Here is an 18,456-nt window from a genome sequence, read left to right on the forward strand (position 1 = left end):
TAACATCGTGAGGTTGTATACTGTTGATCTAAAGTGGAATTACCCTGTGGAAACTGAAATCTTCCTTTTTAGAGCATTCTGAAATCACTGAAAGTTAGGTAAATTATGGGCATTTTCAACAGGCCATTATTTTGGAAGGCATAATCAGAATTACTTGAAATTGATATGGTAACATCGTGAGGTTGTATACTGTTGACCTAAAGTGAAATTATCCTGTGGAAACAGCAATTTTCACTTTTAGAGCATTTTGAAATCTTTAAAAGAGTAGGTCGTATCTTGGCAATTTGAAAAGTCTTTTATTTTGGAAGGCATAATCAGAATGACTTGATATTGATATGGTAACATCGTGAGGTTGTATACTGTTGACCTAAAGTGAAATTATCCTGTGGAAACAGCAAAATTCTTTTTAAGAACATTTTGAAATCGTTAAAAAAGTAGGTCGTATATATGCTCAATTTGAAAGGGCATTTATTTTGGAAGGCATAATCAGAATGACTTGATATTGATATGGTATCACTGTGGGGCTGTATACTGTTGATCTAAGGTGGAATTACCCTGTGGAAACAGGAATTTTCCATTTTAGAGCATTTTGAAATTGTTCCAGGATCAAGTCAGATATGGGCATTTTGAAAATGCTTTTATTTTTGAAAGCAAAATCAGAATGACTTGATATTGATATGGTAACATCGTGAGGTTGTATACTGTTGAACTAAAGTGAAATTATCCTGTGGAAATAGCAAAATTCTGTTTAAGAACATTTTGAAATCGTCAAAAAAGTAGGCCGTATATGCTCAATTTGAAAGGGCATTTATTTTGGAAGGCATAATCAGAATGACTTGATATTGATATGGTATCACTGTGGGGCTGTATACTGTTGATCTAAGGTGGAATTACCCTGTGGAAACAGGAATTTTCCATTTTAGAGCATTTTGAAATCACTGAAAGTTAGGTCAATTGTGGACAATTTAAAAAGGCTTTTATTTTGGAAGGCATAATCAGAATGACTTGATATTGATATGGTATCACTGTGGGGCTGTATACTGTTGATCTAAGGTGGAATTACCCTGTGGAAACAGGAATTTTCCTTTTTAGAGCATTTTGAAATCACTGAAAGTTAGGTCAATTATGGACAATTTGAAAAGGCTTTTATTTTTGAGAGCAAAATCAGAATGACTTGATATTGATATGGTATCACTGTGGGGCTGTATACTGTTGATCTAAAGTGGAATTACCCTGTGGAAACAGGAATGTGCCATTTTAGAGCATTTTGAAATTGTTCCAGGAGCAACTCAGATATGGGCAGTTTGAAAATGCTTTTATTTTTGAAAGCAATATCAGAATGTCTTGATATTGATATGGTAACATCGTGAGGTTGTATACTGTTGATCTGGAGTGGAATTACCCTGTGGAAACAGGAAATTTCCATTTTAAAACATTTTGAAATCACTGAAAGTTAGGTCAATTATGGACAATTTAAAAAGGCTTTTATTTTGGAAGGCATAATCAGAATGACTTGATATTGATATGGTATCACTGTGGGGCTGTATACTGTTGATCTAAGGTGGAATTACCCTGTGGAAACAAAAATTTTTCATTTTAGAGCATTTTGAATCGTTAGAAGATTAAGTCAATTATGGACAATTTCAAAGGGCCATTACTATGAAAGGCAAAATCAGACTGACTTGATATTGATATGGTATCACTGTAAAAAGACTGTGGTTGGAAAGTGTTGATATAAAGTTCAAATAGTATTTGGAAATACGACTTTTGCTTTTAAGAGCATTATTAAGTCATTGAAAGAGTAGTTCAAAAATGAAGATTCACAGGGCTTTTACTTTGAAATCCAAAATAAGATGGCCTTGATAGTGACAGGGCACAATTAGGGTACAAGGCTGTGTCATATAGATCTAACATTAGAGTTTGTAAAAAAAAAAAAAGCCTAAATTATATGTTATTATGTTCTTAACATATCTGTTAATTCACTCGAAGTTGGCTTTTATTTTGAAATCCGGTTTCCACATCCATTCCCGTAATACTTTGAATACACAGGGAACGTAAAACAAACTGGAGGCTGGCTTGACTGCAAGTCTCGAATTGGAGGCTGGCTTGACACAAGTCAGCATCGTCAGAAGGAAAGTTGATAAAATAAATTACAAATTTTGTATTGTTCTTTTTTTTTCTCCCCTTTGGTTTTCTTTCTTTCTCTCCCCCTCTTTCTTTCATTCTTTCCCCCTGTCCTATCCCACAGTCATGTCTGTCCCGTTTGCAACTGAAAATAAAATAAATTCATAATTATAATAAAGGTCAATCAAATGGACCAATATGATGATCCACTTAAAATAAATCCTCTTGGCATCTTTCTTGGCCTCAAGACAACAATTCTGATGGCTATAGATCCAAACGGGACACAAAAAAAAAAAAAAAATTTGAAAAAAATTGTATTGTTCGATACATATGCGTACCGAACCGAAAGCACTGTATCGAACGGTTCAATATCGATACGAATATCGTTGCACCCCTAATATATATATATATATATATATATATGTATATATATGTATGTATGTATATATGTATGTATGTATATATGTATGTATGTATATATGTATATATATGTATGTATGTATATATGTATATATATATGTGTTTTGTAATATCTTTGAGGTAGAATAGCAGAAGCTAACTGAGAGCTTATTTTAAAAGGTTTCCTTTCTGTGGTGACAAACTAAGCAATTAGCAATTCCAGACATTCTGATATTAAGTACAGTCTGTGTCTTGGTTTGAGTTGAGTAATTTAAAACTATACATTTTTAAGATGCTTCAGTTTCATTAGACACTAATCAGACTTTTTGAGATTTTGTTTTCAAGATATTTGGTGATCTAAAAATCCAGTATTCTGATATACTCATCAGTCAATTTTTTTTTTCTTTTAGACACGAATGTTTCATTAAGGAGGGAGTAGTTATTTATTTACTCGTCTGTCCAATTGGATCAGCTTGTTTTTGTGTTTGCGACATCTAGTTGCAGAGTGCCCTCTGATGGACACACTGTGCAACGTCAACTCTTATAACATGACTGAAGGGTGTTTCTTCCAAATTCAGCTTTCGTTTTTATTATATTTAAAATTGTGGGATCTTCACAACAAGAAGAAGAATGAAGATTGAAGAGTTTGAACAGTGTTTGGCAGCATAAGCTGTTTACAGCATTTATTCTAGGATTCTGTGGTGGAAATGGTAAACTACTGCAACTTTGTCTGCTGCTTTGACAAAGCAGACTATTTTGAATGAGTGAAACAGATATGCTGTCCTTTCCTTCCACCTTCTTACACCCTTGCGCTCCAACACTTAGCACTTCTAGCTGTTTCCTCTACCTCCTGCTCTTCCTCTTCCCAGTTTAACCTGTCCTGTTCCTACTCCTCATTCCCCTTGCAGGCTGGTGTCCCTCCGTAGTCTCCTCTCTAAGTGGCAGTGGGCCTGCTGCCCTGGACGGCGGGCGACCCCTGCTCCTCCAAGCTGCTTCCCAGGGAAATGTCACTTTATTGTCAATGCTGCTTAACCAACCAGAACCAACCACCAACGACATCACCACTACCACCACCACATCCATCAGTACCACCTCTACCACCAAAATCACCTCTACCACCACCATGGAGAAAAAATCCAGTCATCTTAATCAAAACCATGACCTCAACCACAACCAAACCTCTGCCTTGTTTGCTGCTGCTCAGAATGGACACACAGGTAAGTGGAATTTGATTCATCAGCCCTGGGCCCTATTTCAGGAAGCCGGTTTAGAAAACTCAGAGTGAAAAACGATACTCAGGGTTGAGTAACCCCGAACTGTCCAACTCGGAATATTCGGTTTCAGAAAGGCTGATAACAATTGGTTCAGTCAACGCGGAGTTGCTTTAACCCCAAGTTAAGCGCGCGCACGAGGATACATGAAGCCCTGATTAGTGGAGCACAGATTAAGCGAGTCACCATGGAGACGGAGGGAAAGAAGGCGCGGTCAATGTATTTTACAGCGCTTGAGGCCGAAATTCTGATGGCAGCATATGCCGATAACATGCAAATTTTGCGGGAAAAAAGTAACACAGCCTCAGCTGCAAAAGAAAGGGAGCATGCATGGCAAAACATAGCCGACAGAGTCAATGCGTGAGTGTTAATTTAAACATTGATCTAGGGATTTCCACCCATTTAACACGTTATTTTATTCTATTTTATTTTATTTTTTATTTCATACATTTTATTTTGTGATGTGATGTGAGCGCAGGTGCAACCCAACAGGCCCCAAACGTGCCTGGCAGCAAGTAAAAATGAAATATAAAAATATAGTCCAAACAGGTAAGGTGTAATTGTATTATGAGCCATAGTGCTTGGTCTGTTTGTCCGATGTAAATCAATTGCAGTTAGAGGCTACATTAATTTCCCCTCTGTAAGCACTTATTGAAATTATCTGAGCACATTACAAGTACATATTTGCTTACTCTGTATGCTCAAATGTGACCCGTTATAGCCACTAGAAAAAAAGCGGAGGCCCGAAAAACAGGTGGGGGTCCTCCACCACCACCACTCACAGAGGCTGAGCAGTTGGCTTCCACATTTGTGATAATGTTGGCAGCATCACATATGATCTTCACAGTGCAGAGAACACAAATTAGCATCCATTACTATGATGAAATAATTTGTTAGTTTGAAATGCTACAGGGAACTATGTACCTGTACATTAATGCTGTGGAAAGACTTCCTGTTCACATAGTCTCCTTCATTTACTGAAGGAGCAATGATTGGAATGTGAGTGCCATCTGTACAGCCAATCACGCCTGGGAACCGTGAGAATAAATGTAAAATTTAAGTAGTAGTTCAAGTATCACCACATCATGAATTAAGTTTCGTTCATCCTGATACCTGCAATTTTGTGGAATCCCTCTTTGATAAATCTTGTGGGTCTATGACCGGGGAACACCACAAACGAGTACAGGAGACGTTTCAGTGCAACTGTAACATTCCTGACTGCCCGACAGACGGTAGCCTTGGAAACGTGCTCAGCGTCACCAATATTATACAGAAAGCTCCCGTTTGCAAAAAACCGAAGTGCAATACAAATAATATGTACAGAACTGAGAGAATGTCCGCGATGTGTCACATGAGCAATATTAGGCCTGAGCATGTTATTCAAATCAATTATAGATTGTGCTGAAAAACGGTAACGTTCACACAGGAAATCATCAGGAAATGATAAAATGTCTGAACGCGGAGAGCTCTGCGGAGAATTTGGGCTTCAACATCTACTGGTTCTTCAAGGAAGGGGCACGCCATGTCTGACACTTCCTACAGTCAGGTTTCCGACAAAGAGGCGGAGAAGGTCAGGGTTAGTTGAAGTAAACCTGCTAGGGGGCAGGTTAGCTTCACGGAGTGTGTCGTCATAGTAACTCACTCAGAATTAATCTAAACTCGCTTTGTGAAACCGAAAACCCAGAGTTTTCGTTAACTCAGGGTATACTTACTCAGAGTTTGCACTAAACCGGCTTCCTGAAATAGGGCCCTGGTGTCTGAATCTGATTTAGCTCTGTTTGAATTTGATACTTTTTTGCAGCTTGGGAGATGTAGATGGATAGTGTGGCTTTTAGACTCAGATTTTTTTTTTTTTTTTTATCTTTTTGGCAAATTTAATATAGTGTGTTCGCCCACTGTCAATGGAGATCTAATGTGAGGTTTGGTGAGTGGTTGGCTGACGGGCTGACTTATTTATTGATCGTTAAAGAGTTAAGGAGCTCGTGATGATTTGTATTGACTGTGAATAAAAGGTGATAGGCTAAAATACAAACAAAGAATTAACACTGGATTGATTGTGCTGAACTGCTGATCACAATGATGCATAAGGTTTTCAGTGAGTTGTCTAGTTAATGACATTGTATATGTAAATAGCGTGCACCATAGTTAAACAGTGCATTTTTCCTTCTGCTCCTAGTATTTTCTTTTTTCTGCTCATTAAAGTAAAATAAAAAGGTAATGGCTTTGAAAGTGTGATTTGCATTCTGAGAGACGGTTTACCAACTGAGGTTTGTTCTTGTTTGCTTTTGTCTATTTTGAAGCCTTTAATATTAGTTTAAGCTTCGGTTACTCAGACGTTTTTCTTGTCCCATTTCAAATAACTTCTAGCTTATCAGCATTTCTATTCACCGTGTATTTTAACAAGCACACAGTTCTGTTAGTGGACCTGTGCCTTCATGGGTGCCGTGGGATGGAATAAAATGAACAAGCAAACTCGATAAAGGCCCTAGAGGTTGAATTAACTGCGAGATATGCGACTACAATAATGCTTTTCCTTTCCTGTAAGCAGCCATCTAGGAGTTGCATTTGAATAAGACGCTGAAGAGGGTTCCTCACTCAGATGTGACCATATGGAACAACACAAAGGCTTTGTTCATTTGCCTCCACAAATTAGGCTTAACTGATTTAGTGACTGAGTTGCTGCCCTTTTCCTGTTTCTTGTAAAAGTATGTAGTTGTGACATTACTTAAAAACTGTAAAACAGTTTAACCACAAAGCCTTCTTGTATTTACTGCAGCTAATACTCTGCTGACAGTGTAAGTGATTAAACTGGTCAAATAAACTGGTAAAAAGCCCAAGTAACATATCAGTTTAATTATTCAGTTTCACTTGGCTGTCACTTCCATAAACTGAGTTGGACAGGTTCGCATTGACATTCACATTCTCACAGAAATCAGTAAAAAACAGTAAATCAGAAAAATCAGTCAAATCTTAAGGTATACCATTTAGAGTGCCTGCATGTTTTAATAAAAGTGTTGGTGTTTGGCACCAGTGTATTTGTAGTTTTATCTCAATAAGAATCTCTAGGCCCAAAACCTAGCAAAAAGATGAGCTTATTTGCAAACGTTTCCTTTGTTTTACATCCACTGTGTATTTAGTAAAACTGCATGTATTTGGAGTGATTTTAGCTCAGGTTTGGTCTCCTCCACTTTCAAAGGGAGCTTCCTAGCTTGCTAATTGTTCCCCAATTTCACCAGCTAATTTCGGACATTCTCTGCTGTTTGTTGGTGAGAAGCAGGTATAGAGTGACAGTATTAGGGTCTTCGTACTGAAAAGAGTTGACAGCTGTAACCCAAAGGAAAGTATACTAAAACAGAAAAGCAAGAGCTGGGAAGCCAAAACCATGAACTGAAACATTCTAAGGGGAACTGCTGAGTTAGGTCATAAGGTGTAGCATAGCAGTGGCAGGACGTGCTCTTTGCAGCAGCTGTATGAAGATGTAGTTAGGACAAAGGCCTGATGCTGATAAACACTTAGACATGTGCGGGTGAGCTGTGACTCATCGCATTATGTTGGCTGCCATTAAGTGAGATTGTGAGCCTTTCATGTCAAGGCTGTAACCTCAGCACAGAGTATATGCTCATCCACCTGACACAAACACAGTACCCTGCATACAAAAACAGAATAATTAATGCATGCAGAATAATGACACACAGACATGCAGGCCTTTTATGATCTGCTTCCCTGCTGAGATGTTTAATAATACCCAGTTGTCAGCTGAGGATCATTGATCCATGAACATGACAAATGCAGTTGAAGGACAGCTGCACTGAAGGCTTATATTAGGTGTGCCACCACAGAGAGGACACTCTCAGAAATACCCAAATGCACATAAGAGCTCTCCTTCTGATTTGATCTAATTATTTGAATAATGCCCTTTACTTATCCTCCTTCACTCTTCTACAAATTGGACATTTCCAAAGCTAAAGGCACATTTGTGTATTTGGACTATATATACGTAGTTGAGACTTTGATAAGGGAACATATACCACAACATACCTGCAGGTGCTTTAACATTTTGTTTTGGCAAACAGAGAGTACAAGCTTTCAAAACTGTAGGATCTCATTAGTGGTTTCCTTTATTGCTTTTTTTTTAAAACATACAACATTTTAATGGGATTTTCTTTCTATTTCGTTTAAGATTGACAGTACAATAACAGTACAACTTTTTTTAAACCACCCCTATAGCTAACACTCGTGTGAAAACAAATTGATATTGTTTTTAGTTTATTGTCCTTTCTTTGTCCAATATTTGCAATATTTCAGAATATTGGACATTTCGGAGGATCTGGTGATAGAAACTCTATGATAAATGTTAAAAGGGAGAGTTGGTTTGAGTTCCCTGTTTCAAATATGTTTTAAATATGGCTGGCTCAAAAAGCCTCCAACAACCCAGGACAGAGCACAAGGTTAGATGCAAAGATGAACAGTTTATTCACCAAAAACAAAGTGAAAACAGAAAACGGTCTTGTGCGACAGAGAGGGAAACAAAGAGAGTGGGCAGAGAAAGCAGCTGTTCACATAGGGCCCAGTTCTCATCTTCACAGGTATACGCAGACTATCATCAGACTGAACAGAGAACTCGGACAGAGTAAATACACCCAAGCTGGGATATGAGAGTTTGATCATATTGCACAGCCCTACCCAAGCCAAACAAATGCATAAGATAGAGTTACTCGTTAAACCCGTGACTTTAAGATAACAACACCTTTTCTTGTAGCATATTTCTGGAGATTAAATTTCTGGTCCGTAGTAGCTGATAATCGCTATTATAATAATACAGTTTTTTACAGACGCTAGGACACATTTCTCAATACTTAGGTCACGTTTGCAAAACTCCTCACACAGTGAGCACAACAGAAGTCTATGTGGGCTAAACTGAGGACCAGTTATCATTGTTTTGGCACAAAATGCATTCAATGACTACATCTCTCAAATTTCATGAATTATCTTCTCACTCAGACACAACAACTGCCAAAAATCTTTGTACGGACAGGACATTTTGCATGTGCTTACATACTGTTTTCAAAACTGTTAAACTTATGGCCAAAACAATAACATAATGCAAAACTTAAAAAGACAGCAAAATCCAACAGCAATATTTTATTGAAACATATTTTAAATCTAAAAATGCAGTTTAACCAGCCACAGCTGATTCTCATTGTAGATGAACATCTACACAGGTGTTACTCCTTCAATTTTTCAACTCCTTCAATTCTGGCATGCCAGAAGATTATTTCCTAGGTGTATTGCCCTAGATGACATGAGATGTGATGTGGATGAGAACCTGTGGCCAAATAGAGAAGACCGAGTAGATTAGCATTACTATTGTATGTGTATCAGTGGATGGTGTGTATACAAATTCTTATATTTTGGGATTACTTAGTGCAAAAAAATAAAAATACAGAAACAAATATTAACGAATTCTGCATGATGTCTGATTCATTCCAGTAACATATATTGAAATTATAAACAGAGATGTGTCCTTGTTTTACACAAGAAAACACTGTGTAATGCTACATGTTGTTAGTGTTTTTTAGGTCATTGTTTTGTGGGTGACAAAGTGTGTTTGTCGGCTGTCAACCTTTGCTAGTGTTCTGGAAGAATGAGGTTATTTGAGACCTGAATGAAGTGTTTTGGTAGTTGTAGTGCATTTTGAATGTGAAATGAACTGCTTTGCCAAGCTGATGGTCAGTTAGGAGGATTGTGTGAAGTGTTTTGCAAAAGTGACCTAAGTATTGGGAAATGTGTCCTAGCGTCTGTAAAAAACTGTAATAATGGATTGGATTTATATAGCGCTTTTCAAGGCACCCAAAGCGCTTTACAATACCACTATTCATTCACTCTCACATTCACACTCACTTATTCGTTTTATTTCAAAAGATGAAAGGGTTTTAGAAATGACTGCTTTCACATGAAAATAGTGGAACTAGAGGGCACTTGTCATGGATTGCACAAAGCTCCAAACATGAAATGGAAAAACTCAGCACCATTGTTTACATGCCTTTCCCAGAATCATGACCTGGATGCACCAACCAACACACACGTGCATTTTGCTAGCATTAATCAAACACTATCAATGTTTACATGATGTCATGCTAAGATGAACCTCTCATTCCTTCTGCACAGGGACAGTGTGTGTGTGTGTGTGTGTGTGTGTGTGTGTGTGTGTGTGTGTGTGTGTGTGTGTGTGTGTGTGTGTGTGTGTGTGTGTGTGTACTTGAAACTGGCCTCCCAAGGTTTATAGAATTTTGAGTTACTGGCTCATGATTTCTGATATATTTTTATAAACACACATACATTTTGGCATAAAACAGTGCCAATTGGTTGATTTTAGGTAGATATTTGTACATCAGTTACCCCAAACCTGAGCACCGCCCCCCCATTTAAAACAAAATCTATATGGACAAATGCTCTACAAAATGAAAACGATTTTTGGAGTGAAGTGTCTTTGTAACACAAAACTGTGTCTTTGTAATAAATACACAAGTTTCTTTTTTAAAATTTCAATTCAATAACTGCGAAGGGATTCAGTGATTCATAGAAGTCCTCTCTCATAATTGTTTTGCTTCTTTTTGTCCAGCGATACCATCCATATTACACTACCTACAGTATCCATGGCAACAAGATAAAGTGGCTTCTATGCTCTGAGTTCAGTGTACACTGTGGTTCTCACTCTGAGATGTTATAGTAGGTTTTCTGACATTGTAGTCCTTTCTCTGTGTGTGTCAAATTACAATAGAGCTGGACTAAAAAAATCAATGGCAACATGTCTTGTAGAGGCTTGAATCAAAGCTTGTTTCAAATTGTCAATACTTACAGAGGTGGTCAAGACAGAGATACAACAGCCAATCTACAGCCGTGAAACTAACATGGTGGAGGCTCTGTCATGGTGTGGGGCTGCATTTCAGGCAGTGGTGTTGGGAATCTTGTAGTGGTGCAACGGATCAAGAATCTCACTGTTCGGATCAGATCAGTTTTAAGTCACGGATCGGATAAATTTTCAGATCAGCAAAAAAAGAAAAAAGACAAAAATTTTACATTTACTTATTTACTTATTGAAATATTTTTTGCCTGTTAAAAGCATTCAACTCAAGACTCATTCCACGCAATTATTTAAAAAAAAATATTATGGTACAATATAGGGCAGTACAGGGCTTTGTATCTACCATTCAATTCAATTAAATTTTATTTATAAAGCGCCAAATCACAACAACAGTCGCCTCAAGGCGCTTTATATTGTAAGGTAGACCCTACAATAATACATACTGCTCATTATGTCGCACTCTGCTGTGATATAATGAGCTGTCACGGTCACGTAGCTTTCCGTTGCCCTGGAGGTCCACCCATTTGTAGTAGTTAGGGCAACAGAAGATGCCTGGGACAGTTCAGCCATAACTTAAAATTTTTCCTGCTCATACATGCTTGGAACGATCTTGCCACTAAAGTGGACGCGAACGAGATATCATAGCGTGGCTAAGCACGTTCATCATAGTTTAAACCCCTTGTTTTGCACAAGGGAATACGGCCTCCCGTCTGCAGCTAAACACCCCAATAGCTTTTGTAATAGCTTTAGGCCGGTCGGACTGGGCAGCAAAGGGCTGCTTAAATACCGCAAACTTCTCTGCTCCTCCACTTGGACCGCTAGTGCTGGCCATAACTATCGCTTGACAGACCCACCACGCGCACCATACACATACTTTTTTTTCCTTCTTTTTCGAATCTTCGGATCACGTGCGTGCCGAACCGTGGAGTGGGATCGGTTCGGATTACGAATCATCCGTGATCCGTTGCACCACTAGAATCTTGTTAAATTGGTGGAAATATGAGCCCAGAAAAGTACTGTTAGATTTTAATCTGCAAAGCTATGCCATCTGGAAAGTGTCTGATTGGCTTCATTTTTCAGTAAGAAAAGATCACAAACGCACTGCCAGTGCATAAAAGCATGGATTGGCTTCCACAGAAGTCTGAACTCACTATTATTAAAGCAGCGTGGGATCATCGAGACAGGGTGGAACAAAAGGCCGTCAACATTAAAAGGAGAGTTTTGGAATGTTCTTGAAGAACCCTAAGACCGATTCCTGAAGGCTGCTTAAAGAATGTATAGGAAAGCTACCTAAGAGAGCTCAGGCTGTGCTAAAGAATAAAGATAGTCATGCCAAATATTGACTTTCAAGCTGGTTAGAATTGTACAAACTCTGGTTTTTCCTTATATACTGTATTTCCATTTGTTTGCTTATGTTTCAATACATCATTGCATCTATTTCCTGTTTTCCAACCAAAATATGCTGAAATGTGGAAATTGAAGGATAGTTCAAGACTTGCACAGTTCTTTGTGCTTGTTGTGTGACTGTCCTTGCTAATGACAGCACTGTTTTCACAAACACAGATGGTAACTGATCTCCAAACAGTGAAAGCAGAGCCTCTAGCACCTTCTCTAGTCTACTTGTCTCCCATCACTTTCCTGTCACAAGTTTATCAACAATGCAGATTAGGGCCGTTTGATATAACGATATATATCGGATGACAATATAAAAACGTCTATCGTTTCATTTTACGCTATCGTTTGTTCCGTGGTGTCGCAAAATAAACTGTTTACGGCAATATTTTTTCATCGTTGTGATGGTCACTGTAGTGGCTATATTAATTTCTTAAAGTTCTCTCTTTCTCTTATATTTAATATAACCACACTACAGACGGACAAGCGCCTGTTTTTATGCGTTGTGGTTGGCAACAACGATGGTAACAGCATCGCGTGTCCGCTTGTTTATGTTCCACATAAACCTTTCACAATAAAGCTCAAGATCCTGTTGAGACTTTTCAAAATAAACTGAATCACGTGAAAGAGCAGATTATTATCGGATGAGAATTAAAAAAGAGCCGCCAGGTGCTAAAAAATAAACCTTAGACTCAAACGTTAGAACAGGCTTTTCCCCGCAGCACACCGTGTAATAAATACTCACTAAGAAAACTGCGGCCTTTACAACTTATGTCTAAAAATGTATAGTTTCATGCATCTGTTAAAACACTCGACTCCAGCTACATGACGCACAGCTGGAAACACTTGCCGCAAGTCGAGCTGCCGGAGATTCACAGAATTTACAGAAAATGTTGTGATTTATATCGTTATCGGACAATAGAATTCTTATATCGGGTTATGAGATTTTGGTCATATCACACAGCCCTAATGCAGATGTGCAAACAAACAAGCTTGTGGCCTCTTGGCCTGCCCAGCTTGAGTCTGTTAACAGGACACGGACATAACCATCAAATTTAGATTGCGGTAGAACTGGGGCAAGCAGAGGTCCAGACACAGTAGGCAACTGTTGCTATAAGATAATATAGTAATTTAAAGGCTAGTGCATATGGGGCAGAATACTGTTTAAGACTGAGCTCGATAGATTAATTTCACTCTGATTTTCTTTGATGATTTATAGACTTTTAGAGAAGTGCTGCTTGCCTTGCTTGCCCTGATGGATCGTATTTGTATTATATGTCATAAATATTTTACAGTCTTTTTGTTAATTCTGTATGCTGTTACAAAACTTGAGTCATGTTTGTGTAGCAGCAGACTACAAAAGATTCATCCATCTTCCTCTCTCTGTCAGATTGTGTGGAGCTGCTGCTGTCTTCGGGATTGCCTGCTGATGTTTCGGATGAGAATGGATTCACACCTTTACACTTTGCTGCTGCCCATGGCCATAGCAGGTGAGCTCATATGGTTTTAAAGCCTTTTAGCCAGAGTGGTCACAATTTTGTCACTTCTAAAAAAACCCAGATATGCATCAGTTTGGTCAATTGTGAAAGGTTTCCCAGCTGAAGTGCTTGTTGTATTTCACCAGCAGTCCAGAAACTAGACTACTCACTGCGATGCACAAAAGAAACAGTTTAGGTCACGTTTTCATTAATGGTCATGCATTTAAATAAAACATGAAACATGCACTGAAATGTTTTTTTTTCAGCTGCTAATGCATCTCTGGTACAGGTCTTATCAGCTCAACTCTAATCAGATTTTCTCACTTTGATTTGGGTGGATTTTTATGTTCACATACATTTAGAAAAAGGTGGTGGATGTGCGCACAAAGAACACAGCCAGCATTTAATTAGTTAGATGGTTGCATTATTTTCTCGTTGGATTATGAAAAGGTTTACTAAAACCCCCAAGAACTCATTGGTTTGACCATGTAACGTAGCCACCGCTGACTGTTGACAGATCATGGTTGGTGAGAAGCAGCAACACCAGCAGTGTGTGTCTGTGTGTGTGTCCATGTGTGTGTGTTTATTTAATTACATTTAAGTATTATTTTCCTTTCTATCTGATTCAGTTGGCTTTCACAAATTAAATTACAAAAAAAGATAATGTAGCTCAGTTGGCACTTTCCTGACTAAAACAAGTGTCAAGTCTCAGAAACCGTGAAGTGTGACTTTGTAGTTATCCTGTTTTTGTTTACTGCTATTTTCGGGACTTGAGCTCTCTTTTTTTTTTGTTGTCACACTGGTCCCTGAAGTCAGTTTGTGTGTTGTCAATTGATGACTCATTATGCATACTTTGCTGGAAGACAAGCACAGCTGGAGCCTCCCATGTGTGAAACAACCGGTAGGCAGATGCTGCTAACTGTGCTGGGTTCCACTGCCCAGAGCGACGGCAGCTTGTTTGCTCAGTTCTGCAATGACACCAGTTCAAACTGGTAGTTTGGTAGAGCATAGTTTAACTTCTAAGAGTAAGAACTTCAATAATGCCTGAAGGGAATTTTCTAATTAATCAAGTTGAGACTAGCTCTGCTCCTCTTCTGAAACCAACTGAAATAAAGTCAGCTTGACTTGGCAGTACCTGTTCATGTTTGCAACTTTATCTAATTTCTCCTCTTCAAACATTACTAGATCCTTCATTATGAGCTGTGAAAGATGAGTGAAACATCTGCTTCTACACGATCTTCACTGTCAGTTGCGATCACTCGTATTGATTGTGATGTCTTGCCAAGATGAACCCAGTGCTTAGAGCCAGGCTGTGTCAGCCACAGTGGACTGAGCGAGGATGCACAGAGCCAGCTGGGGAATGTGCAGTGCTGTAATATCTGATCACCATGTTATTTATAGAGTAGGATATCCAAAAGGCATCCTTACACCCACACACACACACACACACACACACACACACACACACACACACACACACACACACACACACACACACACACACACACACACACACACACACACACACACACAGCTTGGGTATCATGACTTAGTCCCAGTGTTAGCTGACAGGCTTAGTGTTCCTGAGATGATCTGGACTCCCATCAGTTTTGTAGCAGACTGATGTGTATGATGTCTTCCCATGGCTGTTAACAGGTGGTGTACCATAAGGAGTAACAACTGTAAATGATTAGTAAAGAATAAATGCAACAAAATATCTCGAATAATTACCAGAATTTGTATACATTAATGTAATTTAATCTTTGATTGCTGTCATTTGAAGCACTTTGGTTTTATTTGGCCATAATTTTGACACGTAAATTGATTTAGATACCCATGGGATACCACCATTGTTGTTATATGTCCTTTATATCATTTGTAATGTTTCACTTTTAGTTTAGTCAGCTGAATGAGCTGAATGATAATGACTACTTTCCAAGTTTATTCGCCTCTTGCGTTACTAACATTGCCTAACTCTTTTCAGCTGTGTGGAGGTGCTGTTGACTGCAGGAGCTGCTGTAGACACAGTGGCAGTGGGGGGGCAGACATCACTCTTCCTGGCCTGTGAGGCAGGAAGGCTGGACTGTGCCCAGGTCCTGCTAAGCACTGGAGCTGATCGCTCACTGACTACTGTGGTAAGTATAACTTAAGACTCAATAATGAATTTGTTTGACTTCTACGTAATAGGAAAACCTGGTTTCCTGTGACTTGTATAGATAGCCATGCTCATTTGTCTTAAAAATAATAATAATATCCACCAACTAGATACTGTATCTTTTTTTGTTTACAGATTAAAATTACTTGTAAGTTAGTAGCATGTGTTTCACTGCAGTACAAGTTCACAACAGTTCAGCTCATGTAGATCAAAATAAACGAGCATTCATTTCATTTAAAAGTGTCATTTAGCTATATAGGCTTTTTTTTAGGTTGTTGGCTCATGGTAATATCTTTTTGTTTTTTTGTTTTGTTTTTTTACATCATCAGTTCCTTACAGATGTTTCAAAGTGATATAAGATGCTTTAACGCTAATGTTTTAAATTGCTTGCCGATGTAACTGATGTTTGGACAATTTTCAGATTTGAAAGTCATAATTTGCATAATAAGTGAGAAGATGTACCGTTCGCATATAATATTGTGTTAAAAGTTCATAAGTGTGTGATTTCACAAAAACCACACTTTGCTACAGTTTTAATCCTCGTTTAATAATTTTGCCCTGAGCGTATATTCTGGATAATACTGCACAGAATGTAATCCTTTCATTAAAACACACACCGCTGTCCCCCTTTCCACATTTTTCCATTTAGTCACTTGTTACTAATGATGTTCACTGTTAAACACTTTGTCCATTTCACATAAAGGATCGCAGCTTTCTCTGGGGGGCTGTTCTCTGCTGAGAGCCCTTTGATGTATGGGCTTTCTGGATTTCCATGGTAACCATAGGAGCCTGCTAGTTACTGTGACAGTGTGTGACGAAGCCCCTATATTTAGTTACCTGCTTTGGTCTTCATTTAGTCTGACTTCCCTGCTGAGCCAGAGAGCTGCCAGAGTCTCTATAGCATATCTAAGCTTTTGAGTGTGGAGGTATTTTTAGCCACAAGAAAATGTTGGCCAGTGTGTTCAGTCAAATGTGATGATTTACATTGAGGCCTGAACTGGGTTAAGAGTACAGCTTGAATGTGTAGTATGTCAGAGCTAATTTTCTTCAAAATCTTTTGTTTCATTGTTTTTTTTAATCCTGTAATTAGAAAATGCCAAAAAAGTCTGAATTGAATTGTCTTTAGGTCTTTTGGGTGTTTGTAGGTTTTTTTATTCTTGTTAATGCTTCGTATAAACTGAAACCACTAAAACTTAGTTAAACAAAATCACCACCATCTATTATTCTAAGCAGCAGAGTTGATATGCGTGTGTAACACCTTCACTTCACTTGAAAGGTGTCAGGTATCGCTAATAGATTCTGTCAGTTGAACTCCAACACAACACAACTCACCTTTATCTCTCTGCAGGACAACTGCACAGCCTTACATGCTGCTGTGCGCTCGGGACACGCCGACATGCTGCGTCTCCTCCTATACCACCCACCCCAAAGTGACCCCACTGTGACTCCTGCCACCTTGGCACTGCCTTCTGCCCTGCTGAACCAGGCCAACAGTGATGGCTGGACGGCTGCACACATGGCTGCTGCCCTGGGCCTTAAGGTAACAATTGTAAAAATATGTATATGATTATAACGAGTCTGCATGTGGAAGATTCCTGTCAACTCCTCGCATGTTTACAGAGCTTTTCAACCTCCTCCTACTTTTTTTTGGCTTTTTGCATTCATATTCACTCTATAATTCCTCATATGAACCTGCTGATGATAAAGAGGACCTGCTGAAGTTCAAACTGAGCATCAGAATGAGGATGAAAAGTGAATGAGGATCTGATTATTCAGAAACTGCTGACCTGCTGGAATTTTCCCACATAGCCATGTCTAGGATTTATAGAGAGAGAAAATATCTAGTGAGTTCTTTGCGTGAAAGTGTTAATGCCAGAGATCAGATCAAAAAGTAGCTCAAATAATTGCTCACTACAACCAAAGTATGCAGAAAAGCGTTTCTGAATGCAGAACATGTCAAACCTTGAAGCAGACAAGCTACATGCAGCAGCAGATGACAACACTGGGTACCACTCCCGTCAGCTAAGGACAAGAAATTGAGGAATACAGGCAGCCCAAAACTGAATAATAGATAGACGAGTTTGCATTTCTGCTAGAATATCTGACTAGTATAGCGATAAAGACAAAAAAATAATGTGATCGCATCCCCGTAAAACAAATTCTTAGACTTTCAGTCGGGGTGGAAAGTCTCCGGTATGTTGAGAAAATACATTTTTTTGTTTATTCTTATTGTTTTGTGTGTATAGGAGTGTCTGGAGGTGCTGTGCAGTCACAGCGAACAGGACATTGAGAGGAGGGATAAGTGTAATCGCACTATTCATGACGTGGCAACTGATGACTGCAAAGATCTGCTTGAAAACCTCCGTGAGTAGCTGCCTGTGTTTGCTGTGTGTCTATCTACACACAAAAACTAATCCTGATTTTAATTTGGTTGATCTGGAGGATCATCTCCTTGTGCACCTCTGAACCACATTATACTTATCCAGGAACTAGGTTTTGCAGTTTGGGGCATCATTTTTATTGGTGCAGTTGAGGCAAGATACACAAGCTGGTTGAATCTAAGCTGCCTGCTTACATTCAAACAAAATTAAATGTAGCCAGTTGATGCAGAAAACTTTCATCTGCAGGTAAAACTGAAAGTTAGCTGTAGTCTCCAGGTTATTCCCCCACTGTGCAACTGAAACTGTGAAAACTGCACCCAGTCACCATGGTGTGATGTGTGGGGAAGGAGGTGGAGTACTTTATCTGTTTACTGCTGTGTTGGTTGCTTGA

At 38.8% G+C, this 18,456-nt stretch overlaps 1 protein-coding gene across 1 annotated transcript in view; it reads left to right on the forward strand.

Annotated features, from left to right (window-relative positions):
* Positions 1–18,456, forward strand: part of cttnbp2 (cortactin binding protein 2) — a 102,808-nt gene that overhangs the window by 65,593 nt on the left and 18,759 nt on the right. Inside the window, exons 5-9 of the mRNA XM_080876021.1 lie at positions 3,432–3,740; positions 13,442–13,541; positions 15,514–15,664; positions 17,033–17,224; positions 17,931–18,048. Of these exons, the coding sequence (XP_080732147.1) occupies positions 3,432–3,740; positions 13,442–13,541; positions 15,514–15,664; positions 17,033–17,224; positions 17,931–18,048 (870 nt within the window). The remainder of the gene's footprint in view (positions 1–3,431; positions 3,741–13,441; positions 13,542–15,513; positions 15,665–17,032; positions 17,225–17,930; positions 18,049–18,456) is intronic.

This window comes from Rhamphochromis sp. 'chilingali' (assembly GCF_963969265.1).
Source record: "Rhamphochromis sp. 'chilingali' genome assembly, chromosome: 2".
Lineage (NCBI taxonomy): Eukaryota > Metazoa > Chordata > Actinopteri > Cichliformes > Cichlidae > Rhamphochromis > Rhamphochromis sp. 'chilingali'.